The sequence below is a fragment of the Diachasma alloeum genome, unplaced genomic scaffold (genome assembly GCF_001412515.2).
Source record: "Diachasma alloeum isolate Michigan unplaced genomic scaffold, Dall2.0 Dall_scaffold_00271, whole genome shotgun sequence".
Taxonomy (NCBI): domain Eukaryota; kingdom Metazoa; phylum Arthropoda; class Insecta; order Hymenoptera; family Braconidae; genus Diachasma; species Diachasma alloeum.
In genome coordinates, this window is record NW_021680410.1 from 2,185,751 (window position 1) to 2,212,491 (window position 26,741).

The following is a 26,741-nucleotide window of genomic DNA, read 5'->3' on the forward strand; positions in this document are numbered from 1 at the left end:
ATACAAAGTAAGTAATAACGAAGCCGTCGACGTGATTAAAATTACGCGCATCAGAACAAGAAAAATCTGCCAGAAACTCCGAGCAAGACGTCTGTCCTCACTCCTCCCGGTCTCAAGAACAACTTCTTCCTTCATCGATTTTCCTGTCAAGATCATCGGTTTGGGTACCGCCTCCAGAACCTCACTGACCCTCAACCTCGCTATTGACGTTTGAAATAGACTTCGTTTCGATGAATTTTCAGATCGCTGAATAAAGAGTCTCGAATAGTTGAAACATCTCACTATTTTCGATAGCTTCAAATATCTAGACATAGTCGCGGTAATTTTTTTATAAGTTCTTCCGGAGCATCATCGAGTTGAATTTTGACAGTCACCAGCCGACATCTGGTGACTCGATCTCAAACATTAGTGAAATAAAATAGTGAACATTTATGTTTTATTTTTTCTCCAGTGAAATGCTTTTCTACTTTTGTAGTCAACACGATTGACTACAAAACGCGAGAGCGAGAGAGCGCGCGAGAGCGCGCGCTGATCTATTCATTTGTTGAAATAAAGAAATGGAAGTCATTGAAAATCAATTTCTCACGAATACCTTATAAATATTGATAATGAATCAAAGAGAATTCGACTAATGATTGAAGTGAATAGCGAAGTAGAGTAAAAGAATCTATAAAGAATTTTTCATTTTCAATTAATTATCTTCAAGTTTTAAAAATAATCGGTCTCCATAAAAGGACAGAATTTATTAATTTCACCGATGATATATATACATGTGAAATATATATATTATATATATTATATATATTATATTATATATATTATATATTATATTATTATATTATTATATTATTATATTATATATATTATATATATATATATATGACGTGAAAAAAAAAATTACCTCTGAAGAATTTGAAATTATGTCACTGAAGAATTTGAAAATGCCGCGTGTTTTTTTTTGTGAATAACTTCGTGTCACATATTGACCAATCAGAATTAAGGATTAGCGGTCAGGCAGTTTCGAGATATTTCGATATGAAACAACTTCACGTTTCTTTCATCTTTAGTAAATACAAGATCTATGCGCGTGCTCTCGCGCGCGCTGATCTATTCATTTGTTGAAATGAAGAAATGGAATACATTGAATTTCATTTTCTCATGAATATTTTATAAATATTGATAATGAATCAAAGAGAATTCCACTAATGATTGAAGTGAATAGCGAAATAGAGTAAAAGAATCTATACAGAATTTTTCATTTTCAAATAATTATCTTTATTTTTTAAAAATAATCGGTCTCCATAAAACGACAGAATTTATTAATTTCAACGATGTGAAATATATATAATATATATATATGACGTGAAAAAAAAATTTACCTCTGAAGAATTTGAAATTATGTCACTGAAGAATTTGAAAATGCCGCGTGTTTTTTTTGTGAATAACTTCGTGTCACATATTGACCAATCAGAATTAAGGATTAGCGGTCAGGCAGTTTCGAGATATTTCGATATGAAACAACTTCACGTTTCTTTCATCTTTAGTAAATACAAGATCTATGCGCGCGCGAGAGCGCGCGCTGATCTATTCATTTGTTGAAATGAAGAAATGGAAGTCATTGAATTTCATTTTCTCATGAATACCTTATAAATATTGACGATGAATCAAAGAGAATTCCACTAATGATTGAAGTGAATAGCGAAATAGAGTAAAAGAATCTATACAGAATTTTTCATTTTCAAATAATTATCTTTATTTTTTAAAAATAATCGGTCTCCATAAAACGACAGAATTTATTAATTTCAACGATGTGAAATATATATATTATATATATATGACGTGAAAAAAAAATTTACCTCTGAAGAATTTGAAAATGCCGCGTGTTTTTTTTGTGAATAACTTCGTGTCACATATTGACCAATCAGAATTAAGGATTAGCGGTCAGGCAGTTTCGAGATATTTCGATATAAAACAACTTCACGTTTCGTTCATCTTTAGTAAAATAGGAAAATATTAATAATAAAAAAGGATTATGTATATATAATCTTTTTTTTTTCTTTTAGGAGAGTAAACCTGTAGGTTTGAATGCTTCAATGAAAAAAAATCTCCCTCTAATAACCGAACCGTCCCGATTAAAAGGGACGGCCCGTAAAACCAGGGTTTCAAAAACAGAAATCATATTGCCCGCACCGTCGACCGCCTGCGCAGTGCAGCTGCGCACAATTTTTCACCAATAACCCGCCCACGAAATTCAACAGCAGCAGCCCATCTATTTACGCTTACGCGCGGCGTCGTTTGGTATCCTAGCACCTAGACGTGCGTGTAGGTTAAAAATAAACAAAGCTTTTTACGAGTGAGAATACAAAAATAATTGTCGAGCCACGCAGACAGTGCACAGCCCTCAAGTGGCATTCAATCCATCATCCAATAAAAAACACACAGTTGTGCATAAAAGATGGAATCAAAGTGATAACACTGACACCAGGTGCAACGCCATGAGTGCAATTCACCATGAATTACCCCGAACCTGACGAAATCCCAAAGTGTACAAAAAAATAGTGAAACCATGCCGACCGTAGTAAATTCATCTCTGACATACGAGATCCTGATGTACCTCAACTCCTTCTATTTCGGTATGTTCGCTGTATGTGAATTGGGAATGGGACTGTACAAAGCCACCAACTTGCCATCATCAAACTCTGGAACAACAATAACGGAGTTTTCACTCCTTCTATTTCTCATTGCAACTGAGGGTGGACGTGTCTACCTGGGAAGAAAGGGAAATTTGACAGAACGTGGACTGTTGATATTACTCGGCATTGCATTAACGATACCCAGTGCCCTGGCAACCCTTTATTTCCTATTCTGGCAGAATTACGTCCTTAGGCTAGAAGTCATCCTCTGTAGTATACAATTGGTACTGCTTACGTCTGAACTCGTCATCTCTGTGATGTGCCTTATTGCGGTTTATCGTCCTCCTCCCCCTGAAGAATAGACGGGGGATACTTCATTCACTCGCTATTTATTTATTTATTTCACACTTTGTTACTCACATGGTTTCGAACAAGTTTTTCAATGGTTTTTATTGTAAAAAATGAACAAAAAGGGAAAGGAAATGGGAATAAAAAATGAGAAAACAAAATGGGATTGACGAGTTGAAGATTTGAAGAATGATAAGGATTAATTTCATGTACGAAAAAATTTCGTAGGACACCTTGCAAATCTATTGGACTTTCTCTCAGTTTTTGGCCGATTTTATCGAAAAATTCCACGGCTTATTTTTTTTCTTCTAATAAAAATGTTCAATGGAAAATATTCTGCAGAAGAAATCAACGGGATTCGATTTTACTGTACAAGTTATTATTCTATTGAGTATTTTCTACAGAAATTCCTCGGTTCAAATTTTCTGAGTTTATTTATTTGATTTTTTTAATGAAGAGAAAAGGAAAATAAAGTGGAAAAAAATAAAAATTCAGGTTCAGGTATTCCTTATAGAAACTGTCTCAATAGAACAAAAGTGTGAAAAGATGAGATTGTACTGATTCTTTCTATAAAATAGTTTCTATTATAATTTTTTTATTAAAAAATGCGGAATGAAAAAATGATGTGAAAATTTATTTATTTCACACTTCGTTACAAACATGCGTTTAGAACAAGTTTTTCAATGGTTTTTCTTGTAGAAAATGAAAAAAAAGTGGAAACAAAATGAGAGTAATGAAAGAGAAAACAAGAAGGAATTGCTTAGTTGAAGGTTTGAAAAATAAGATTCGTCCAATAACTTGTCGTTCTTGTCAGTTCTTAAGAACTGAAAAAAAATATTGAAAAAACGTGTCGGGTGGTTTCTTCGACCCACGTGAGGATCAGAGGATTAATTCATGTACGAAAAAATTTCGTAGAACATCTAGCAAATCTATTGGAATTTTCAATAGAATCAGCTAAAAACTAATAGAAAGTTCAATAGAAGTCCAATAGAATCTTCTAACGAATTCGCCAAGTTTTTCTATTAAATTTTTTCATCCGTGTATTTACTTGGTTTTTATAATGCACAGAAAAGAAAATTAAAGTAGAAAAAAAAATTCACAAAAATAAAAATTCTGAAGTGTGAAACGATGCAATTCTACTGATTTTTTCCATAAAATAGTCTCCATTACAAACGTTTCATTAAAAAATGCACAATGAAGCTGTTTCTTCCACACCATCGGCCAAAACTAATAAAATTTCCAATAGACATCCAACAGAAAAGAAAAGAATATTTCCAATAGAATCCAATTGTCTGTGAAATTCATTAGGATTTTCTACGATTTTAAATTAAGACTAACGCATGTGTGAACAACTTTAAATCGATCAGATCTTCATTTTATTCTCTCATATCGTCATTTTATCATTCCAAACACTGTTACGAGCATATTTTACTACACATCAACAACAATTTGTTCATAACTCTACAGATCAGCGGATAATACATCAGAGAGGAAGAAAACGATACAGATGAAACGATGAATAATGCATTTATACATTTGATAGCGTAAAAACGCCTAAGACATGGTCAATGTTTCGGTCGCTTCATCATTCTCATAAATATATTTATATTGTAGCTAGTTAACATCACTCATTGTCACCAATTGTCATACGATTGTACCTTGGTTTGTACATGTTCACAAGCATGTACATTCTTGTGCTCTAGGCCTTCATTTTGGAAGGTGTTTCTAGTCGATTCGAGGGAATTTGATGATTACTTTATACATAATTACATACAATATCAACAGGTTTTTATTTTCTTTTTGCTTTTTGTGCCTTCATCCTCAAATAATTCTGCACGACTAGTTAGACATTCGTGGTTATTATTGTGTGTTTAGCTAGGGTTTTCAATAACGTTTGATAGAATTTAATAAATGATAATGCCCTGTAACTTATTATAAATAAATTATCTAGTCTTATGGTCAAATGGATTAAATCATATGACTTTTCTTAATTATTTCCTTTCCATTTTCACTCTTGAGGGGGTCATGTGTGAAAAAAATTCGTTAAAAAATCTAGCACTTTCGGTAAGAAATTTTGTTTAATATTTTTGGCTGAAATTTCTGGCATACGTTATACCTTAGTGGCTCAAGGGATTTCGATGGAAAAAATCGATGGAAATCGTAAATTTCAGTTCAATTATTCCATGCAAATTAGTAGATATCAGACAATTCAGGGAAATTAATTCCTAATTTATTCCATGCATTGAATTCGAATTCTTGAATTACTAATTTATTGACAATTCAGTGTAATTTTGGAAATTATCGTCTGAAGTACAAAATTCCATGATTTTTTTTCCATTATTTTGGTCACACGAAGTTGACTCACGAGCATTTCTCCTCAAAAAAGCAAAGAAATAACTGTGAAACGTGTGGATTTATCATCTCAGTGGAACATTTATTCAACTAAATGCCACAACTATAATAGAATTGATAATTTGATCGAATACCTAAAGGGTGACGATTGCTATCCTAAAGTTGAAACATATTTGTAGAAATCTAAAACTATTAGTCGAATTTAAAATGTCTAATAAGATATTTTTCTTTATTTACCTATTTATTGTTTTATAATTTTTTTTTCTTCTCTCTTTTTACAAATTTACTCTATTTCTTTTGCTTCTATACTTTCTTTCATAAGCAGTCGCCAATCATCTCGATGAAAATGCGATAAAATAAATAAAGGAATGAAAACAAATTCTGTTATTTTCTTGGTTTTTTCGCGAATTGTGTTGAATATGTTGTAATGTTTAATTGTCTACAGAAATTCTTGGGCATAAATCCTGGAAAAAAATGAAATATCTCATGCCCAAGAATTCTTATAGAAGAAATCCCGAAGAAATATTTTCTATGAAAATATCGAAAACACGAAATTTTCTATTCAACTTTTCCCAAACGTTTTTATAGCTCTGCCTGATGACAGGCTGATAAAATAGGATTTTATCGCATAATCCACTATTAAAATTAATTAGTTAATCAGTTAGGGAGTTAGATTCTGGACGATTTCTACTTCCATTGAATATTCCATAAATAATAAAATGGAAATTGTACTGATTATTTCGTTTTTCAATAATACTACTCGTGTATAATCATGTGATCAATTGTTCTTTCTATTGATCGACATTTAATAAATAAAAAAAATATGACCCAGTCGTCCAAAATTGAGGGTTTCGGCTGCATTCAACTATTTTTTAATTTAATTATTCTCTGTTTTGTTATTTTGACTTCAAATAATTTTTTTCTGCTAATTAAAACATTGTGGGAGGCAGGGAAGCCATCAGATTCCCATTTAGGCGATTCTTTCCTTTTAGATCCTACCATGAAACTCGAATTTCCCTTAACTCCAGCAATTGACCTGTGCAACCTACATAGAAAAATCAAGCTATAGATGTTTTTCTATAAAAATATCGAAAGCACTAGATTTTTTATTCAATTTTTCTCGAACGTTTTTATACTTCTGCCTGATGACAGGTTGACAAAATAGGCTTTGATCGCATATTGCACTACTGAAATTAGTAAAAAAAAGTGCGATAATTCATTAGTATCGCTGAAAAATTGTTTGGATAAACAGGTCAATTTCTGGACGAGAGTTAGTTTCTGGACGATTTCTACTTCCGTTGAATATTCCATAAATAATAAAATAGAAATTGTACTGATTATTTCGTTTTTCAATAATATTACTCGTGTATAATCATCTGATCAATTGTTCTTCCTATTGATCGACATTTAATAAATAAAAAAAATATGACCCAGTCGTCTAAAATTGAGGGTTTCGGCTGCATTCAACTATTTTTTAATTTAATTATTCTCTGTTTTATTTTGACTTCAAATAATTTTTATGCCACTCATGCCTGAAACCGGCTGGATTACACACTCGACGCTTCGCGTCTCGTGTCTAATTGAGCCGGTTTCAGGCTTCGTGACATAAAATTTTGTTCAGTACTTGTGGGGAAATTTCGTCCTTAACGTGTGTGGTTACATCACTCGCCTTCGGCTCATGCTGTAAACCCCACACACGTTAAAGACGAAATTGCCCCACACGTGCTGAAATATACTATTTTCTGCTAATTAAAATATTCTTGGAGGCATGAAAGCCATCCTATTCCCATCTAGGTGATTCTTTTATTTTACCACGAAACTCGAATTTCGCTTAACTCTAGCAATTGGCCTGTGCAACCTACATAGAAAAATCAAACTATAGATTTTTTTCTATAAAAATATCGAAAGCACTAGATTTTTTATTCAATTTTTCTCGAACGTTTTTATACTTCTGCCTGATAACAGTTTGACAAAATAGGCTTTGATCGCATATTGTACTATTGAAATTAGTAAAAAAGAGTGCGATAATTCATTAGTATCGCTGAAAAATTGGTTGTATAGTCTTGAAAAGTCTAAGTACTCAATCTATATTTTACGGTATTGTCATGGTAAATAATTGTTCCGATTCTCAGCAAAATATAATTACGAAGCTTTCTAGATTTTTTCGTTGATAAAAAACACTCAATCTTTTACAGGTGCATTCTCTCGACTGCGATTGCGAAGAGCTCGTAACCGATTTCCACAGTATATTCTCAGGAATATCGAGCCGAATACTAGGAGGACACCTATCACTCCGAACGAAGTTATTCGATGGTTGTAGACTAAGCAAGACAACAATATTGCTAATCCCTGGAAAGAGAATGATATGATTAGAATAATATGAGGCAAAGCATTTTGTAGTAGTTTTATTACTCAACTTACCTGACGTATCGTCATTATTATCACAAATGTTACAGCTCCAAATTTTGCTATCGTATAGAAAATAAATAATTGACCACTGGCGGAACATATCGATATAAGCAGACAGTCGACGATGAATACTGGAAACTGTAAAATAATCAAACCAAAGGAAGATCATTATCATGAATTAAGAAAGTTCAAGCACTTTAGTAATTTCTTGAAAATTAATTCTCTAAATTTTCTCTACTGTCCTTTTATTTGGTGGTTAACCTAAAATCCAAGAATGAAAATTCAGAAGATTCGTAGCCAAAAATTTTTATAGAAAAAATTCCAATGAAATGTGATATATATAAAAGTTATCTAACGACTCTTTTCTATAAAAAATATCTATACATTTATTTTTTTGAGTACTGGAAATTCTAAAATAATTAGAAAAAAAAAACATCATGACAAACTCATTATCATGAATCTTCTTGAATTAAGGATGTTCAAAAACTTTGGACTTTCACGCACGAAAAAATTTAATAGAAAAACCTACCGAATTCGTTAGAAAATTCTATTGAATTTCTATTCAACTTTCTATTAGTTTTTGGCTGATTCTATTGACATATTCAATAGAAACATTCAATAGAAAAAGTCAACAGAATTCGATTTTTCTATATAACTTACTCTTTTCATATATTTTCTATAGAATTTGCTCGACTCGAATTTTCTATTTTTTTCATTTTATTTTTCTTTTCTTCTCATCAAGAAAATCAAACAAAAAGACTTAGAAAAGAGCCAAGGAAATTCTATAGAAAATATCTCAATAGAATAAGTTACATAGAAAAATTGAATTCTCTTGACTTTTTCTACTGAAGATTTTTCATATTTTCTATTGAACACTTCAATAGAATCAGCCAAAAAGTAATAGAACAGCTCAATAAAAATTCAATAGAATGTTCTAACGAACTCGACAGGTTTTTCTATTATATTTTTTCGCCCGTGATAACTACCTTCGTAACAAATTCGAGTGTCTGTGCGAAGCTGGACTGCTGAAAAAGCGAGGTAGCAGTCAACATGCACGAGAACATGTTGACAGAACACATCATTTGCACACTAGTAGCCCCATACTCCTGGAACAGAGCATTCTGCCAATTGCTAGTGAAGCTGTCAAGCACCATGTACCCAGCGAGAAGAATGATCCCCGAAATTGTCGTAGCCCCATCATTCTCGTGCTCCATGCTCCCCAGCATGAAGAGGGTCATTCCCACGGAGATGAGGGCTGCAGTGACGTACTCGTAGTAGTCATACGAGGCTCGAGACACGATCTTCCCCATGATCATCACTGGGATGATTTTCGAGGCCTTCGCCAACACTTGCGTTGGGAAACTCACGAACTTGAGGGCCTCGTACTGACACCAACTGCTCATCACGTTGGATAGTGAGCAGAATGCGTACTTGTAGAGGGGCGTCACATGACGAGGCTGACGCTTCACCATCAGGTACAGGGCCGACATTATGAAGGCTAGTATTCGATTGACGAACACCAGGAATTGAGAGTCGTGGAAGTGTTGCTTCTCACCAGCGGTATTTACATATTCCTGAACGGGAAGTAGTAAATATTACTAAATATTATTATTATAAATAATTTTGAAAACATTTAATTATGTATGTTAGTTGTTGGCTTGTTCTGTCTTATCTGCGCATTTTTTTCAATAGAAATATTGAAAAAAATGCGCAGATAAGACAGAACTGTTCAGTGGAAAATATTCTATAGAAAAACAACAAGGGAATTCGATTTTTCGTTATAACTTATTCTATTGAGATATTTTTTGTAGCTATGTAACCGTTAGGTTTGTGCTTAAATTTTTAAAAAATATATTTTTTGTACAAACTTCTCGATTCAAATTTTTGTGAGTTTTTTGCTTCATTTTTTTAGTCACAAAAGAAGAAAATTAAGGTAAAAAAACTTATAAAATCCTTGTTGAGAAATTTTGAGAAATTTCTACAGAAAATGTGTCAATAGAAAAAGTTGCGTAGAAAAATGAAATTCTACAGATTTCACTATAATTTCGTGGAAATACCTAGCGAGTTCACTAGAAAATTCTATTAGATTACTATTCAAGTTTATATTGGTTTTTGGCCGAGCTTTATTGGAAAATTTCGCAGCTTATCAGCGCTGTTTTTTCTATAGAAATTTTATTCTATTGAAATATTTTTTGTATTATTTATGACAATTTTTTTCCTCGGTTCAAATTTTCTAAGTTTTTCTGATGGATTTTTTTAATAAAACAATCAACAACAAAAATAGTGGGGAATATAAAAAAACGTAGAAAATTCATGTGGAGGAATTTCTGTAGAAAATGTCTTAAAAGAAAAAGTTTTATAGAAAAATGAAAGCGTACTGATTTTATTTTTTGAAATTAATTCTGTCGAAAATTCTTTAAAAAGTAATAGAATTTTCAAAAATAGTCCAATAATCCAATTCTCTACTCAACATTTTCACATGTAATTTTTTGTAACTTTCGTCTTACCTGAGTCATAATTTTCTCCTGGAGATATCCCCACGTCAAGTAACTGAACTGCAGTCCGAAGAAACAGTACATGAGGAGGATTGCATCCTGAGAGAATGTGTGAGGGTCTCTCGATCCATTGGCTTGTGGCGTATACGATGGCGAGTCTAGTAGACCCGATTCTCCACTTCCCACGAAACATTTTCCAATTAATTTCGCTAGAAATCCCGAACCTGATAGAAAAAAAATTGAAATAATCGACAAATTTCACCAGATCTTAATTAAAAATTCTTGGATTCTTGCATTTCAAAACTAATTGATATAAATTCTCGATGGATTATTTGAAAAATTTGGTGAAAAGTGAACTTTTAGTTCGATGTTATGATGAAAAAGATTGTAATTTATTAAAATTTATGAAAATAACGCCTCAAACTTGAAATTTTTTCAAAATAGAAGCCAAAGCAATGTTTTTGCCTCATTTTATTTCAGAAGTCAAGTGATTATTCATTAATAAAATTTACAGGTGACTCAGTTTCCTCAAAAATTAAAATCAATTTTTTTTTTTGGAAATAGAGAAGAAAAAAGCGCACAATCGTAATCAGCTATTGATACGTATTTAATTGAATACAATAATCTTCTTTCAATTACTGAGCCTCTCACATTCCTTCTAAATAATTACTACAATTGAATGCATTCAATTACTACAATTAAATACAACAATCTATTGCCAATTAAATTCCTTCAATTCAATCTGAGACTCTCAAATTCCTTGTCAATAATTACTGGGTCCAGAAAAATTATAAAATTCAGAAGTGACAAGGGCATTCATGAAAGTGAATTAGAATAAATTGATTGGACTTACCACCTCTCTGCAGATATTTGCTGAAGCAAACGTACTTGTACACCAAGTACCCTGGCAATAAAACAGTTCCATACCCCAATACATTGAGGCACAGCCTGATGATCCAGCTGTAGGAGACTGAGGGCTTCAGAATATCCCCCTGAGTGTCTGTGAAGGACTTGACAATTTGTGTCGTTCCATAGATGACACCCAGGGCAAACAATACTAGCAGACTGTAAGAATTTGCAATTTTTGTATTTTTAGAGTCTATTGAACGCACGGAAAAATTTAATAGACAAATAAATTTTAATAATCAAATTTTTAGACTTCTATTACACTATTCCTTTTCAATTTTTATGGAACTTTTTTTTCGTTTAGTTTTTGGCCGATTCTATTGACATTGTAAATAACCCATTAGGGTTGATGCGTATAAATAAATAAAAAATTCTATTGACATGTCCAATAGAAATTATTCTGTAGAAAGAGTCAATAGAAATCGATTTTTTTCATACAATTTACTCTATTGACGTATTTTCTATAGAATTTTCTCGGCTGAAATTTTTGATAGTGTTTTTCGTTTCTTTTCAACAAGAAAATCAAGCGAAAAAACATGGAAAATTCGACAGATTTTCTTAGTTTTTCCCTTCTATTTGTCGTTTCTGTTCATCAAAAATTAAATAAAAAACCTTGGTGAATTTGAGACGAGGAAATCCTATAGAAAATACCTCAATAGAAAAAGTACAGAAAAGTTGAATTCTATTGACTTTTTCTATAGAAGATTATGCAACTTTACCGTGTCATTTTATTGAGAGATATTTGATAAAAAAGACAATAGATTTTTACTTTTCTATCGAAACTCTTGGGCATATATTTTCCATGTTTTTTTTGCTGTATTTTCATCTGTTCTTTATAGTAAAATCCAAGAGAAAAAGGTTTGAAGATTCATGTCCAAGAATTCTTCGAGATAAAATCCGAACAGAATAAAATATAGAAAAATCAACATCTTTAGACATTTTTTCATCAACAAATATCTATATACACACGAGGAAGTTCGATTTTTTTCATACAATTTACTCTATTGACATATTTTCTATAGAATTTTTTCGGCTGAAATTTTTTATCGTTTTTTTCGTCTCTTTCCAGCAAGAAAATCAAGCAAAAAAACATGGAAAATTCGACAAATTTTCTTAGTTTTTCCCTTCTATTTTTCGTTTCTATTCATAAAAAAAAAAAAAAATCTTGGTGAATTTGAGACGAGGAAATCCTATAGAAAATATCTCAATAGGAAAAGTACAGAAAAGTTGAATTCTATTGACTTTTTCTATAGAAGATTATGCAACTTTACCGTGTCATTTTATTGAGAGATATTTCATAAAAAAGTCAATAGATTTTTACTTTTCTATCGAAACTCTTGGGCATAAATTTTCCATGTTTTTTTTGCTGTATTTTCATTTGTTCTTTATAGTAAAATCCAAGAGAAAAAGGTTTGAAGATTCATGTTCAACAATTCTTCGAGATAAAATCCGAACAGATTAAAATATAGAAAAATCAACATCTTTAGACATTTTTTCATCAACAAATATCGACATACACACGGGGAAGTTGCATCATTTTTACTAAAGTGCCTGCTAAAAAAAATAGAATTTTTCAATGAAATTCAGACAAAATCCCATAAAAGTCTTATCCAGTTCTAACAAAAATTGAATAGAATTTGTTAGAGGAAGTGTTAGGCATTTCTCTCAATTTTTTCATAAAAAGAAACATGATATTTTTTCCCTCTATAGAAAGAACAATTCTTCCCCTTTGTTCAAGCCTAGACAGAAACTCAATTGAAATTGTAATTATACCATTTGTTTCTGAGCTATAAACATAACAAAAGACAACTGTCCACCTTGCCCCACCCGCCCCTAACAAATGATTGAATAATGACAGAGACAAAAAATATGAAAGATGACAATTAACGCTTTACTTACTATATAATAATGTTACCCGCATAGTTCCCCATTTTCCAACACTACGTCGAGGTTAGCTTCACCAGTGCAGAGGAGTAATGTGAGATCACTGCTGACACTGACATTTTTAAACTAAAATGTGATGTTCAAGCATTGTCATTTATTCATCTGCATTCGTGGTAATTAACGACTCGTAGAAAAAAAGCTGTAGTTGGGGAGTGATGATGGTAGACACTGGAGCACTGGAGTATTTATGCCAACAAACACGGTACATAAACATTTCTATATATAGATATGTGTGCACAGAGGCCCTTTAAATGCGTCGGTCATGCAGAAGTCTGTCGAAATTCAAATGTCCAGGGAAAATTTGAAAAAATAAAATTTTGCAAATAGCCACTTTTGAAATGTTTCGAAATTTTAATGACTCATTGAATTGTAGAAGAAATGAAATAATTTCGTCGTCGGATAACCAGAGGGGCGTAAGTGGTGTGTACAATAGCTGCTGCGCCTCTCTGGCTCTGCGACGACGATTTTTTCCGCTGTTAAAAGAATAATTCTTCCCTTCTCTGATGAACTTACACGGAGAGAAAAACGACAAAGTTCTCAAACAAGTCTTTCTTGCGCCAAGGAAATAGTTTTTTGAAAATGATCAAAAAAGGATTTTTTTGTGCTAATGCAGAGAGTGCGCCGGAATGAAACATTTTTGTCGCAGAAATAGATTTAGTAGTTAAAAAAAAATTGCATTCTCTGTACACGCAAGAAATGTCATTTCTAGCACTACTCCTTCGTTATTCGATACTCCCATACGTATTTTGCTCCCGAAAAATCTTTGTTTTATGCGGAACAAGGGAATGTAGTTTTTCGTTTCGACTGTCTAATAATCACAGACAAGAAATGAATCCTTAAATGAAACAATAATAATGATATGATAGCAATCTTGTAACTTAGGGATAAAATATTTGTCGATAAATTTTCCTCTATATGAGACATTTTCATCCTGAAAAGGCACCGTCTGGTGTGCATTATCCGCCTCTTGAGCCAAATATTTCGTTGCTGTCGAAAGCAGAACAATTATTCATGTTTGAGACTTGCAAATTTGAACCAAACAAATTCTTTTTTGGGAATTTTCAACTAGCGATTTTGTTGGCCCAAACAAGACTTGTTTGACGTGTTTGTTTTTCTGAGTGTAGACTGAACTTAATTGAAGGCTTCTGGGAGAAATGTTCCCTGGAAAATTGCTCCCCGGAAAAAGATTCCTACAAAACATGAATTCCAAAAAAAATCCAAAAACTGGACCCAAAATTTAAAAAAAAATAGAAAATTGCTCTTGTATTGCATATAGTATAGTTATTTTTGCTAATAAACTAGCAATACACTTCCGAATCGTTATTTTGCACATCATGTCCTTCTATCACGTATAATTCATTGTTTATCTAATTCTATTAAATTAAATAAGTTTTCTTTTCATCAGTTCCAAAAGTACTATGCCATGAAAAATCAAAAGAAAAGAATAGTGAAATAAAAATAAAGAAAAGAGAGCACTTGTTTTGAATAAAAACATTAGAACAAAAAAAACACGACTCATTGTTTGTTTAAATGTTTTTAATTGATAACAATATCAGTAATAATGCAATATTTATAAGTATACACGCATAATTCCGTTGTAATATTGCCCTATTGCCTCGTTACACTTGACTGTATTTACACTGAAGTTATGTCACATATTTTATACAAATAATACCTAGGTATACATCGAACTGACTGCACCAAATAATACGTGAACTCAAAATATACAAATCTGAGGAAACAATACGTTAACATGTGGTGTTCATTGAAAATAATCAATCTGATCGTGATATGTCTTCACATAATTCATTGATTTCATCAACAATTGCTCGCTGCAGTACGTACGACGAAAAAATTGAGGGACACAATTCATACTTGCAGTCAGAAACAATAAACAAACAATTGACTAAATGAAATGCACGTACGAGTATTAAATAACAGAAAGTAGACGTTGGGAGGACAATGTAACGAATGAAGACTATCTCGTCGCGGCGACAAGGATTGGTAATCTCTATTTTTTGCGGAAATTAAAATATTGTTGGATTGAGAGTATAGGAGTTTCTTGAGAGAATATGAAAATTCTTGATTCGAGAATGTTTTTGAAATTCTTGAGTAAGGCATATTTCATCACAAATGAAAAAAAAAATTAATAGAAAAACGTAGCGAATTCGCAAAACAATTCACCGGATTTCTATTGAACTTTCAATTAGTTTTGGCCGATTCTATTGGAATGGTGAATTGAAAATATTCTACAGAAAAAGTGAATAGAATTCGAATTTCTTTACAACTTATTCTATTGAGATATTTTCTATAGAATTTCTTCAGCTCAAATTTGTTTTTTTTTTTGGTTGGGTTTCTCGATGAAAAAAAAAGAAAAATAGAATGAAAAAAAAAGTAAAAAATTCTATAGAAAGTATGTCAATAGAATAAGTTGTGTAGAAAAATCGAATTCGATAAGTTTTTCTATTAAATTTTTTCGTGCATGATTTTTGGATCAAGAATTCTTGATCCAACATTCTCGAATTAAGAATATTTATTCTCGAATCGACATTATTCATTCCTGAACTAAAAACACGTATTGTTTAATAAAAAATATTTCACTTCTGATTCGAGAATATGTTTTTGGAATTCTTGAACTGAAAATATTTCATTTTCGGATTAAGTGTATTTATTCTTGAATCAGGATTATCCATTATTGAGTCAAGAATATTTATTCTTCATTCGAGAATAAGTCTTTGCAATTCTCGATTTTATCCTTGGATCAAGAATATTAATTCTTGTATGAAGAATTCTAGATCAAAATTAACTGAATCCAAACTATTCATGCTGGAATCAAGAATATTTTTGAAATCCGTGAATTAAATACATTGCACCCTGGGCTCAAGAATATCTAGATATTCATGAATCAGAAGAATTCATACTAGAGTCAAAAGAATTGATTTTTCAACCAAGAATATTTGTTTTTCAATAAAGAATTCTTGACCCAAAATTCTTCAATGGGGAATATTCATGCTTGAAACAAGAATACTCGTTCTCGAATCAAGAATATTCAATTCCTGTACCAAGAAACCTCATTCTGAAGTGACGAAGAAAATATCCTTGATCCAAGACTACTTTTCCCCGGTAGTCGAAATCTTCTCCCCCGGACAAAATCCCCCAGACCCAATTTCCCGGACAAAATTAACCTTTTATTAAATTTCGCGGACAAACTCTCCCTGGAGAGGGGAATAAACAAATATGTTTTCGTGTTTTTCAACGAATTCCATGAAGTAAAGACAAGTGAGTTTTTTTTTGGATCGATAATATTGTTCTGCTTGTACGAATAAGTTTTCGGAAGAGATTTTTGGGAGGAGATTTTGTCCGGGTTTTGTTTTGTAGATATTGTCCAGGGGGGGAAGAATCCTAGAATCCTTTTCCCCTATAATTCTCGAAGACTCGTTTAAAAATTCGCCTAATGGAAATATGTACACTCCATCAATATTCATCTAAGGAATGATTCTGTGTTTCTCAATACCCCAACATCCCTCTCACAAACGCTCATCGTTCACGATACATACACTCTCAGTTCTCCATTTTTGCGTCACGAATTCCTCGAAATTACTAGTTTTAGCGGAGAGGGTGAGCCTGGATGCGAGATCGTAGGTGCCGGCGGAGGAGATGACAGCATGAAGTTTCATGGTTTGACGTCCGTATGCCTCTATGTGACATTTTATTGAGGTGTGACAGGCATAGCGGAAGAAAGTGGAGGCCTGTGGCGAATACAGTTGAGATTTGACACTCGGCAGGTGTGCTTGACTGTAATAAAACAATTCCATGGATTAATCCTCTTCATATCGCTTGAAAATCGACTCGCTAATTCATCATTTCGGCAAAAATGTCGAGGGAAAATTTTCAGTTGAGGAAATTCTTCACAGAAAATATTTCCTGACATTTCTTTAAAAAAATGGATACATGTCCAGCATATATTACACGAACGAAAAAATTTAATAGAAAAACCCATCGAATTCGTTAGAAAATTCCATTGAATTTCTATTGAACTGTTCTATTAGTTTTTGTCATATTCAATAGAAAACATTCAATAGAAAAAGTCAACAGAATTCGATTTTTCTATATAACTTATTCTTTTCATATATTTTCTGTAAAATTTGCTCGACTCAAATTTTCTAATTTTTTTCATTCTATTTTTCTTTTCTTCTTATCAAGAAAATCAAACGAGAAAACTTGGAAAATTTGAGCTGAGGAAATTCTATAGAAAATATCTCAATAGAATAAGTTACATAGAAAAATTGAATTCTATTGATTTTTTCTACTGAATATTTTCTATTGAACCGGCCAAAAACTAATAGAACAGTTCAATAGAAATTCAACAGAATTTTCTACCGAATTCGATAGGTTTTTCTATTAAACTTTTTCGTCCACGGAATTATTCAATTAAGGCTAATTTTCCTTAACAGATTGCAGTTTTAATCCAAAAATTGAATTCCAAATATTATTTTAAATTCAGCTTGGTTTGAATTTTCCTATAACTATTAGTCAAGTGAATGAAACTATTCACATACCACTTCAAAGGATTTCTGTTGTTATGGAACGTGAAAATCAGGGGAATGAAAATTTAATAAAAAATGACGACATATCGATCTCCGGCAACCTGGCTATCGTTTCGCCTAGTAATAACAAAAGGCACCTCACACCCAAAAAACCCTCACCTGCTAGTCCCTAGCGTATTAACCCTGACATCGACCCTCGACCTGGAGTTATTCTGCACATGCAGCAGCACGGGCACCACGAAGACCCTCTCCTTCCCAAAGTCATGAGCCAAATTCTTCTCGTGACTCAACGAGAACGACAGAGCATTCGCCAGTGTGGTCTCCTGGTCCCCCTCGGCCTTCCCCTCACTATTAGAATCAGGAACATTCCTGTCAGGCCCAAAGATCTTGAGCCTCGACGAGTACTCCCTCTGCTCGGGCTGCACCACCTCCTCAGGATGTTTGTACAGCTTATTAAGATACCTCATGTCCACATGATGATGCCCAATAGCCACCCTCGCCACAGTCTTCCCCTCCATGATCCTCGCCCTCCACCTGACAATCATTGTGGCCCCAGCCCTGCCCCCATCGAACACCTCCAGATTCCCCTCCGTCCCCTTGACATGATTCTGATTGCTGTCAGTGCAGCCCTTCATCTGCTGTCTCCTCACGAACCCCTCGTAGAGCCCCTCCATCCCAGGCTCCCCCGCATCCCCCAACGAAACACTCGAAAAATAATCGTCATGATCCCTGCGACACAGTTTAAGCACCAGATGGCAGGTCTCCTGGGGCTTAATCTGATGAGGGAATGTCTTCACGAGGGACTCCGAGAGCCACCAGGCATCACTCCTCAGGGAGATCTTGGTCAGCTCGATGTCCTGCATGAAGGGATCGTGCACCTGATTGGCGTTCTTCACCTGAATCACGAGATTCGACGTCAGGGCCTCATCACTGGTGACAGCACTCTGCCTCACGATGGCTTTAATGTGAATGGAGTCCAAAACCGTCAACTGCCACGTGTGCCTGCAGAGTCTGTACCTCGGAACCCCCTTGACGTCCTCGTTCTCGTAATAGAAGAGGAGATCCAGCCGGTGGTTCCCCTTTTTGTGAGGCGCCCTAATCCAAAGAGGAACAGTGAACTCCTGATTAATTCCTATCACTCCGCCACTGGACGAGGGCAGGACGATCTTCGTGACTGGCTTCTCGTTGACGTCAGTGATTCTGCTGCTGTCCTCGTCCCGAGGATTCTCAAAGCAAAATAACTCGGGGGACATCGACCCCACGAGGATGTTCGTCAGCCCAGCATTTCCAATGTTCCTGAAGGTGACGTCGATCCTCTGCATCTCCCCACACAGCATCTCCGGGGATACTTTGCTGAAGTAAATCCCCAGGAAAGGGGATTTGTCCACTACATTGATGTCGAGTCTCTTATCGATCCCGTACATCACAGCCCCAGGTTTCTCCTTGACGTTCTTCAGCTTGGGGCCCTTGATCTCGAAGAGACGTTTCCCGTGGATCACGACTGAGGGGTTGACCACGGGCTGGTCGACCCCGTTGCTGGGGTTGGAGAGATCGTAGCTGAGCCCCTGGATCTTCAGACTTCCTGTCTGCGTGGGGGTGCAGCTCAGGCTGATCCTCTGCTTGCGCATGGGCTGCAGCACGATGTGGTCTATCACTGAAGTCTCCACTGAAGTTGACTCTGACAGGGAATTTTCGGTGATTGTCTCGTTGCTGAAGACCTCTCCGTCCTTCTCGAAGGTCCAGATTAGCTTGACTTTGGATAAAGGAATATTTATGTGAAGGGGGTTCTGGAGCTCGATCGAGAGGTGGATGGGCTCGTCAATGACAGCTGTAGGAGGACTGGTGTTGTTGGTTTTGTGGGTGTAAAGGGCTATTGTGGGCTTGAAGATCATGGGGACGGCCCCGAGGCCCTCGGAGACCAGGTGCTCCTCTAGTTTCGCCCATCTGGGGTCGTCGTCCTCGTCGGAGTGGTCGAAGGAGACTCCACTGGCGGCTGTGAGACGGGGCGACTCGAGGAAGGGGCCCAGCAGCACTTTAATCTCGTTGCCGTTGATCAGGGGGAGGGGGAGGACTGGGAGCCCGGGGTAGTGGGATGATTCTTGGAGGAGGAGATTGTGGATGTGCAGGAACTCTCGGAGGAAGGCTGCTTGCTGGGGGGCGGGCTGCCTGCTGGAGGGGTTCAACAGTCTTCCGAAGGCGCGTGCTGCCTCTTCCACTTGCTTCAGAGAGGCTGCTTGCCTACCGATCGTGAAGTGAATGTGGTCCTCGGCCAGCGACCAGCCTCGGCCGTCGTATACCTGGTAAGACTGCTGATAGCATCTGTACATGCACGAAAAAATTTAATAGAAAAACCTATCGAATTCGTTGGAAAATTCTATTGAATTTCTGTTAAACTTTCTACACGGAGAGAAATTTTTGATAAAAATTACCCTACCGTTCGATAAAAGTGTATCATGAGTCATTGTTTCCTTATTTCTATCCCGAAATTCAGTAAAAATTAATATATGATGATGAAATTTTTATTCTGCGTTAGAGAAATTTTATCCTGATAAAAATAAAAATTACCGTGCCGGTAGAGTAAAAATTACTGTACCGGTAGGGTAAAATGTACCAACCGTTCTGAATTTTCGTGGTTATCTACATAAAAATTACTGGACTGGAAGGGTAAAATTTATTATGCGTCAGGATAAAATTTCTCTAACGTAGAATAAAATTTGATCATCATATATTAATTTTTACTGAATTTCGGGATAGAAATAAGGAAACGATGACTCATGATACACTTTTATAGAACGGTAGGGTAATTTTTATCAAAAATTTCTCTCCGTGTATTAATCTTCTATGCAGGGGGAAGACTGATTTCGTAAATCTTTTCCCACACTGCACAAAATATTTATTACGGAAAAGGCTCTTTGAAAAAAGCGGTAATATTTGGAGAATTTTTTAATCGCGCTTTTATGACGTAAAACCATGGAAAACCACTTCACCATGGAAAATGACAGTTAATATATAATTTTCCACAACGAATCAGACATTTGTAATTTCCACTTTTTTCAACTCATTCTGAATCTCAATTAAAAACGCTCTTTGAAAAAGTTCAGAATATTCTCTATTTTTTTTAATCATTCTATCATAATTTTTGGGAATTTCTACATGATGCACCACTCAATTGACAATTTTGGATTACAAAAGATAAAAAAAACAGATAACAATCGAAAGATAGTACACCCGGGCCTTAAATTGGAACAATTACAATCCTTCCATTCGTAAGCAAAAACTTGAAAAATTAACTCTCACCTCAAAGAATGTTTCCTCTGCCCAGCCTTGGAGTACCTGTGCCCCGCCAGGACCGCATGGAACGCGTACTTGTGCACCATTTTCGACAAAATAAAGCAGTAGGCAGCCTGTTCAAGCAGCAGAGCAGACCTCAAATCGGAGTCCTCACTGGTCATCCTGATGAGCTGCTTGGCAGCCTCTCCATACAGATTCTTCCCCTTGAGGCACTCCGAGGACAGCAAAGTGGCCCTAGTAGCGAACTGCGGCATCTTGCAGCTATTCGAGTACGTTAAAATCGCATCGTCCATGTACTCAATGGTCTTCCTGGTCATCTCCCCCTGCATGAATGCACTCAACGCCGCCATCTCCAGGGCCCCAGCGTAGTACAACCACGCTTGATCAGCAGCAAAGTCACGTTTGGCCGAGTGATAAGCCTGATAGGCCAGGGTGTAATGCCCAAACATGAAGCAGAGATCCCCCAGACGACGCAGTTGGAGCTCTGGTGACTCTGTCGTGTAGATGACAGCATTTGTGGGGGTGGAGCCAGCAGCTCCAGGTTTATTGGTCCCAAACCATCGCTTCGTGGCACTGAAGAGGGACCTGCTGACCCCCTTCTTGTTGGAGATCACGTCGTTCAGCAAGTTTATCTGCTTCTCAACGTATGGCAAGAGGCTCTTGAGACAGAACTCTGAGATCAGGCTGCGGATTCTGTCCAAGTCCTGGGTGGAGAGACGAGCCCCATGATGGGCTGGGGGACGACTGGGAGAGTCTGCCCAGACGTTGATGTTTATGGGGGAGCCAGAGGACTTCAGGGCCTCGAGGGTGTCTGGGAGCTTTGGCTTCTCTGTCTCTGGGCTCAGGGGGTGGATCGTCACTGGGACAGCCTCCTGGCCGAGCTCCACCTGCAGACTCGGGATGTCTGAGATCTCTGAGGAGAGACTGATCTTGTCGGTGACGTCTGGGGACAAGAGAATCGGGTTCTGCGGGGCCACTGGGGTTCCTGCTTGACTCGTTTTGTCGTGGCCAGAGGTCACTTGGTTGGGCATCGACGAGACCCCTGTCGTGTCTGCTGGGGTGCGGGGACTGCTGCTGTGGTCCAGGGAGTAGTCAGGCTGTTTTGTCAGGAATTGACTCCAGGGGTCTGGCAGGTGGAGGGTCTCGTCTGATTGACCGGGGGGACGAGAGTTCATCTGCAGGAGGAAACAGTTGTTCGAGTCGTAGAGGTTTTTCATCTCTGCGAAGACTGACTCGGCTTTTTGCTTCTCGTGGTCTTGGGCGGCGTCGTGGAGGAGAATGTAGTACCTGATTTTTTGAGTTTTGGGTTAGTGATCGAGTGCAGGGCCTGGGGAAGTGATTGATTAATGGGAATGAGTGGGATAGTGAGACATTCGGTGTACATGTAAAACTGTAACAGTAGCATGAAGGAAATGAAGTACTCTATTCTATTCCTCCACATGAATTTTCTACGTTATTTCCACTCCATTTTCCTTTTCTATTCATTAAGGGGAGATTACTATGAGTTTTATAAGTCGTGGGTTATTGGAGTGAGATTTTGCATACGTTGAAGATCGATTATATAGATCTGAAAGCGAATAATTAGTGTAAAAATTTTTTTTATTATTATTCATTTGCCCGAAAACGCGTAAAATGCTAAAAACAGTCCAGGGCCTCCAATTTTTGAGCGACATAAGATTTTTCTTTTTCAAAATTTTGGAAAAAATGTGTGGAACAGCAATTACGAGCCAGTTTTTTTGGAATTCGACTCCTACACAGCTGATTTCGTTTTTTTTTTTTCATATAAAAAAATTCACTATTTTTGGAAAAAAATACAGAAAAAGCAAATTTAGCCATGTAAGAGGGGAATTAAAAAAAAAACTAGCTCGTAATTGTTATTCCACATATTTTTCCGAAAATGTATTTTTTGCACTAATTATTCGTTTTCAGATCTATATAATCGATCTTCAACGTATGAAAAGTCTCACTCCAATAACCCACGACTTTTAAAACTCATAGTAGTCTCCCCTTAATAAAATCAAACAAAAAACCTTACAAACTTGGAGCCGAGAAATTTCTGTAGAAAGTATTTTAATGGAGTAAATTGTAAAGAAACGTCGATTTCCGTTGATTTTTCCTGTCAAATATTTTCTATTGAACATTTCTACTGAAAAAAAACGCGCAGATGAGCTACGGAACTTTTCAATTAGAATTGGCCGAAAACTAATGCAAAGCCCAATAGAAATCCAATACCATTTTTCAGCAAATTCACTAGGTTTTTTTATGAATTTTATTTTCACATGTGCCGTTTGCATTCTGTCTATCTGCCTACCTCAGAGCGTTGTTGTTGAACCACTTCGGGAGTTTGCCTGGGGCACTCTGGTGCAGCTGAGAGGCCATCTGCTGGAGTTTCTCCAAGGGGCTTTCGTCGGAGGTTGAGACCACCAGCAGACAGGCTAGGTAGTGCTTCGTGAACTCGTGGTCGGAGGGGAATTGCACTGACAGGAACATATCCCTCCAGGACTCGTACCAGGGGACGGACACGGGGATGTCGAGTTTTATGTTGGAGACTGTGATTGTTGTGGTTCGTTCACATTGCTCGGTGGTGACAGAGTCATTCAAGAGCTTGCGGGCCACTGTTGGCTCTGGGGGCTGAGAGTAGATGTCCTGGATTGAGAGGTGGAGGTTGCGGACGGGGACTATAGTTCCTTGGGGGTCCTTGATGTAACCTAGGGGTGAGAAGTGAAAATATGAATGGGTTGTCTTCGTTTTTAATTAGAGGGGCTGGGGAATTGTGGAAGATGGGAAGGGGCGCGCTCGGAAAAATTTCATGGAAGAACATAGCAAATGCAATAGGAAATTCGATTGGATTTCTACTAAATATTGTACTTCTAGTGGAAATTCCATCAGTTTTTGGCCGATTGTCTTGAAATTTCGCAGCTTTACTGCACTTTTTTTCATACAAAATGTCCCATGGAAACTATTTTATAGATAAAATGAGTAATACACAAATTTTTTTATTGAGACATCTATAAGAATTCTTCGATATCAATTTTCTATTTTTTTTTCTCTATTTTTCTCCTCTTGTCATGGAAAAAATTAAACAAAAAAACTTGGGAAATTTCAGCCAACGAATTTCTACACGAAATATTTCCAGAAAATAATACTTTTAATTGGACATTTCTATTTAAAAAAATGCCAGCCAAAGACTCGCAGAAAGTTCCATAGAAAGGGCAACAGAATTTCCTTGAGAATTCGCTAGGTTTTAAAATGCAGGTTTTTCTATGAAATTGAAAAAAAAATTGTGGGATTACACACGGCAGACTTCGAGGGATGAAAGATTGGAAACTGCTTATTTTAGCCTTGTGACCATTGAGGAAATAATTTTCAAGTTCAAAGGGGATAGGGTCATTTTTGTCGAAATGTTTTTCATAGAGTATGATGAGAACTGCCGAAGAGATATTTCTCAAACAAATGTCACGATTTGAATGAATCAAGGCTTAATTTAAAATCCAAAAAAACTGTTGAAAAGAGGAAAAAATCCAGTCATTAACAATTGAGAATAAGTCGATTGAAATGATAGCGATTTAAGTTTCACTAAATATCTTGAAATTGAAGGGAGATACAATGATTTCCGTCTGAACCTTTTTTGAAGCTCCCATTTCGCTCCACAAAAAAGGTCAGAGCTAAAATTTCTGAATCTCCATTAGTTACGCAGATATTTGACAGATCAGCCCACAATTTTCGAGTTGAGTTCGAAAATTGTCCTGACGTTTTCCCCCTGAAATAAGTAATGATAACGGATCGTGATAATTACCTTCGGTATTGAGGTTACAAAAAGGCTGGAGAAGTTCGATAAACGACAAATTGTTCTTCTGGCAAATTGCTTCAGCAGTGGCTGAGCACACAGCACCGATTTGAGGGGAGAAAGCATTGCAGATAAATTCTCGTGGGGTTAACTTGCACTGGGCCATGTCTCGTCAATTCTTCGGAGATAATTGAGGAGTCGAAACTGTCACAGGGAGGTTAATCATTCCTCCATGGCATTTATCACTGACACTTCATTATTTTTTAAGTAATTTTCCTGAGATTAGTTGACGATCTTTGATTTTCTGGGGTTCAAGTTTATTCAATATTTCTTCGTCACCTCATCAACATGATAAACATGTCCAGAAGGGGGTGAAGTGTGGGTTTGCAATACACCCTACGAAACAGCTGTTTGCCATTGACAACTCAGAAGTTGAGAGAGTAATGACTCGAATGAAAAATTTTGTTTTCATCATTTTAATTTGAATTTTACATTTCCCCATCGCAAATAAAGATCGCATCTAGGGATTACTCTTTTTTTCTTTTTTTCTATTCAACATCCGCCTTTTTGGAACCCAATTTTCTGTCATGACGTCACAACACCGCAGTCTAGGCCCCCACTGGTCGAGTGGGCGGAGTCATCACCTTTGATTGGTTGAGACGTGCACAGATTCAGTTAGGATGGACTGAATGTATTCTCTGATTGGTTCAGTATCCATTCGATATGGTGACGGCATTAGTGTTTCCACAGCTGGTAAAATATTACGAATATGCGTGTGAAAGCATTAATAGTATATTTGATACCAGTCATTTTTCATTTTACAGATGGGACTTTATATTTTCTTTATCAATTTTTATTGACCATCATTTGTAGTTAGAAAATTTGACGTCACGTGACCGTTATAATACCGTCATTTTTTGATCATATGACGCGCTCTAAAAAATGACGGTCAAAATGATCCAAAATGACCGTCATTTTTAAGATGGCGTCATATGATAAAAAAATGACAACTGTCAAAGGACACTTTTCCCACAAGTGTCAAACCCTATTTTTCATCAAAAAATGTGGAGCGTGCGTAAAATTTTGTTTTACGCACTAGTGATGAAATGATATATTGTGGAGTAAAAGCTTCACTTTACGCACTCGAAATTCACTTCACGCATGCTCGTGAACTTTACGCACGTCGTGCAGAAAACAATCGCTTTATGCACCCTAAACAGTTTCGAGAAGTGAACTGTTGAGGCAGGTATCACAAAAATATCAATAGATGTTGATTTTTATATTGTCCAAGTTTTCATTCTAGAATTTTGTAGTGAGGAGCAAAACGAAATACTACGGAAAAAAATGAAAAAATTCATGCTCAACAATTTTTTTTACTGAAAAACAAGAATCTCTTGACTTTTTCAATTTCTTGACTTAATATTTTTTTCGAACATACCAATAATTCAAGCGGCCCGTAAAACCTCGAAGTTGGACGGCCAAAAACATAGAATAGAATAGAATAATAATTTTTTAATATTAATTAATGCATCCTCAATACCAGATAAATACCCGAACAGTGTAAAATGTGATGAAGTCGCCCTCCACAATTTATAATAATTACTCAATAATCAGCCCCTTTCGAAATAAATATCCGAATCATGACGTCACAAAGTCGGAGTTCATTGACTGAAGTGAAAAATGGGAGGAGTCACAGTCCATTGGCCGAGCAGGCGCCCATGTGAAGTAAGAATGGTGTAAATGCCCTCTGCGATTGGTCCAGTATTCACGCGACCTTGTGACGTCATTACCAATTTCAAACGTTTCAAAATGTAAAAATTTAGTAAATTAATCATTAATTTCTCAACAGTCGTTTCAACTTTTTTAACTGAAAATGTTAAAAAGGTTCTATTGGCGCGTGGCAAAAACAAAATAATAAATAAAATGAGGAAAAAAATCTGTAGAGCCACCTCGGGGCTTGTGCTAAAATCAGAATCACGGAATCTCCACAGATAAAAAAATAGTCAGGTCACGTCTCCAAGCAACGTAA

At 35.9% G+C, this 26,741-nt stretch overlaps 3 protein-coding genes across 3 annotated transcripts; 1 reads left to right on the top strand and 2 right to left on the bottom strand.

The window, feature by feature from the left end:
• The first annotated feature begins 2,296 nt into the window (after nucleotides 1-2,296).
• On the top strand, nucleotides 2,297-3,951 carry LOC107037821 (transmembrane protein 216). The gene has a single exon (XM_015256582.1). The coding sequence runs from the start codon at nucleotides 2,567-2,569 to the stop codon at nucleotides 2,993-2,995; it is 429 nt and encodes a 142-aa protein (XP_015112068.1). The 5' UTR covers nucleotides 2,297-2,566; the 3' UTR covers nucleotides 2,996-3,951.
• A 3,103-nt stretch (nucleotides 3,952-7,054) lies between these two features.
• On the bottom strand, nucleotides 7,055-13,298 carry LOC107037848 (adenosine 3'-phospho 5'-phosphosulfate transporter 1). The gene is made up of 6 exons (XM_015256623.1): nucleotides 13,043-13,298; nucleotides 11,091-11,302; nucleotides 10,250-10,461; nucleotides 8,729-9,316; nucleotides 7,755-7,880; nucleotides 7,055-7,682 (listed from the first exon to the last, which is right to left on the bottom strand). The coding sequence occupies exons 1-6, from the start codon at nucleotides 13,072-13,074 to the stop codon at nucleotides 7,515-7,517; spliced, it is 1,338 nt and encodes a 445-aa protein (XP_015112109.1). The 5' UTR covers nucleotides 13,075-13,298; the 3' UTR covers nucleotides 7,055-7,514.
• Nucleotides 13,299-15,516: 2,218 nt separating this feature from the next.
• Nucleotides 15,517-25,077, bottom strand: LOC107037833 (trafficking protein particle complex subunit 8). Its single transcript, XM_015256600.1, has 5 exons — nucleotides 24,722-25,077; nucleotides 23,237-23,633; nucleotides 20,932-22,212; nucleotides 17,794-19,953; nucleotides 15,517-16,882 (listed from the first exon to the last, which is right to left on the bottom strand). Exons 1-5 carry the CDS (start codon nucleotides 24,876-24,878, stop codon nucleotides 16,615-16,617), a joined length of 4,263 nt encoding a protein of 1,420 aa, XP_015112086.1. The 5' UTR covers nucleotides 24,879-25,077; the 3' UTR covers nucleotides 15,517-16,614.
• Between the last annotated feature and the right edge of the window lie 1,664 nt (nucleotides 25,078-26,741).

Coding starts and splice junctions, on each gene's coding strand:
- LOC107037833 (XM_015256600.1), bottom strand. CDS start 24,878: ATGGCCCAGTGCAAGTTAACCCCACGAGAATTTATCTGCAATGCTTTC. Junction 22,213..23,236: donor TTCAACAACAACGCTCTGAG/GTAGGCAGATAG, acceptor TCAAAAAATCAG/GTACTACATTCTCCTCCACG. Junction 16,883..17,793: donor AATACGCTAGGGACTAGCAG/GTGAGGGTTTTT, acceptor GTTTTATTACAG/TCAAGCACACCTGCCGAGTG.
- LOC107037848 (XM_015256623.1), bottom strand. CDS start 13,074: ATGGGGAACTATGCGGGTAACATTATTATATA. Junction 11,303..13,042: donor GCGGGTAACATTATTATATA/GTAAGTAAAGCG, acceptor AAATTCTTACAG/TCTGCTAGTATTGTTTGCCC. Junction 7,683..7,754: donor TAATAATGACGATACGTCAG/GTAAGTTGAGTA, acceptor TTCTCTTTCCAG/GGATTAGCAATATTGTTGTC.
- LOC107037821 (XM_015256582.1), top strand. CDS start 2,567: ATGCCGACCGTAGTAAATTCATCTCTGACATACGAGATCCTGATGTAC.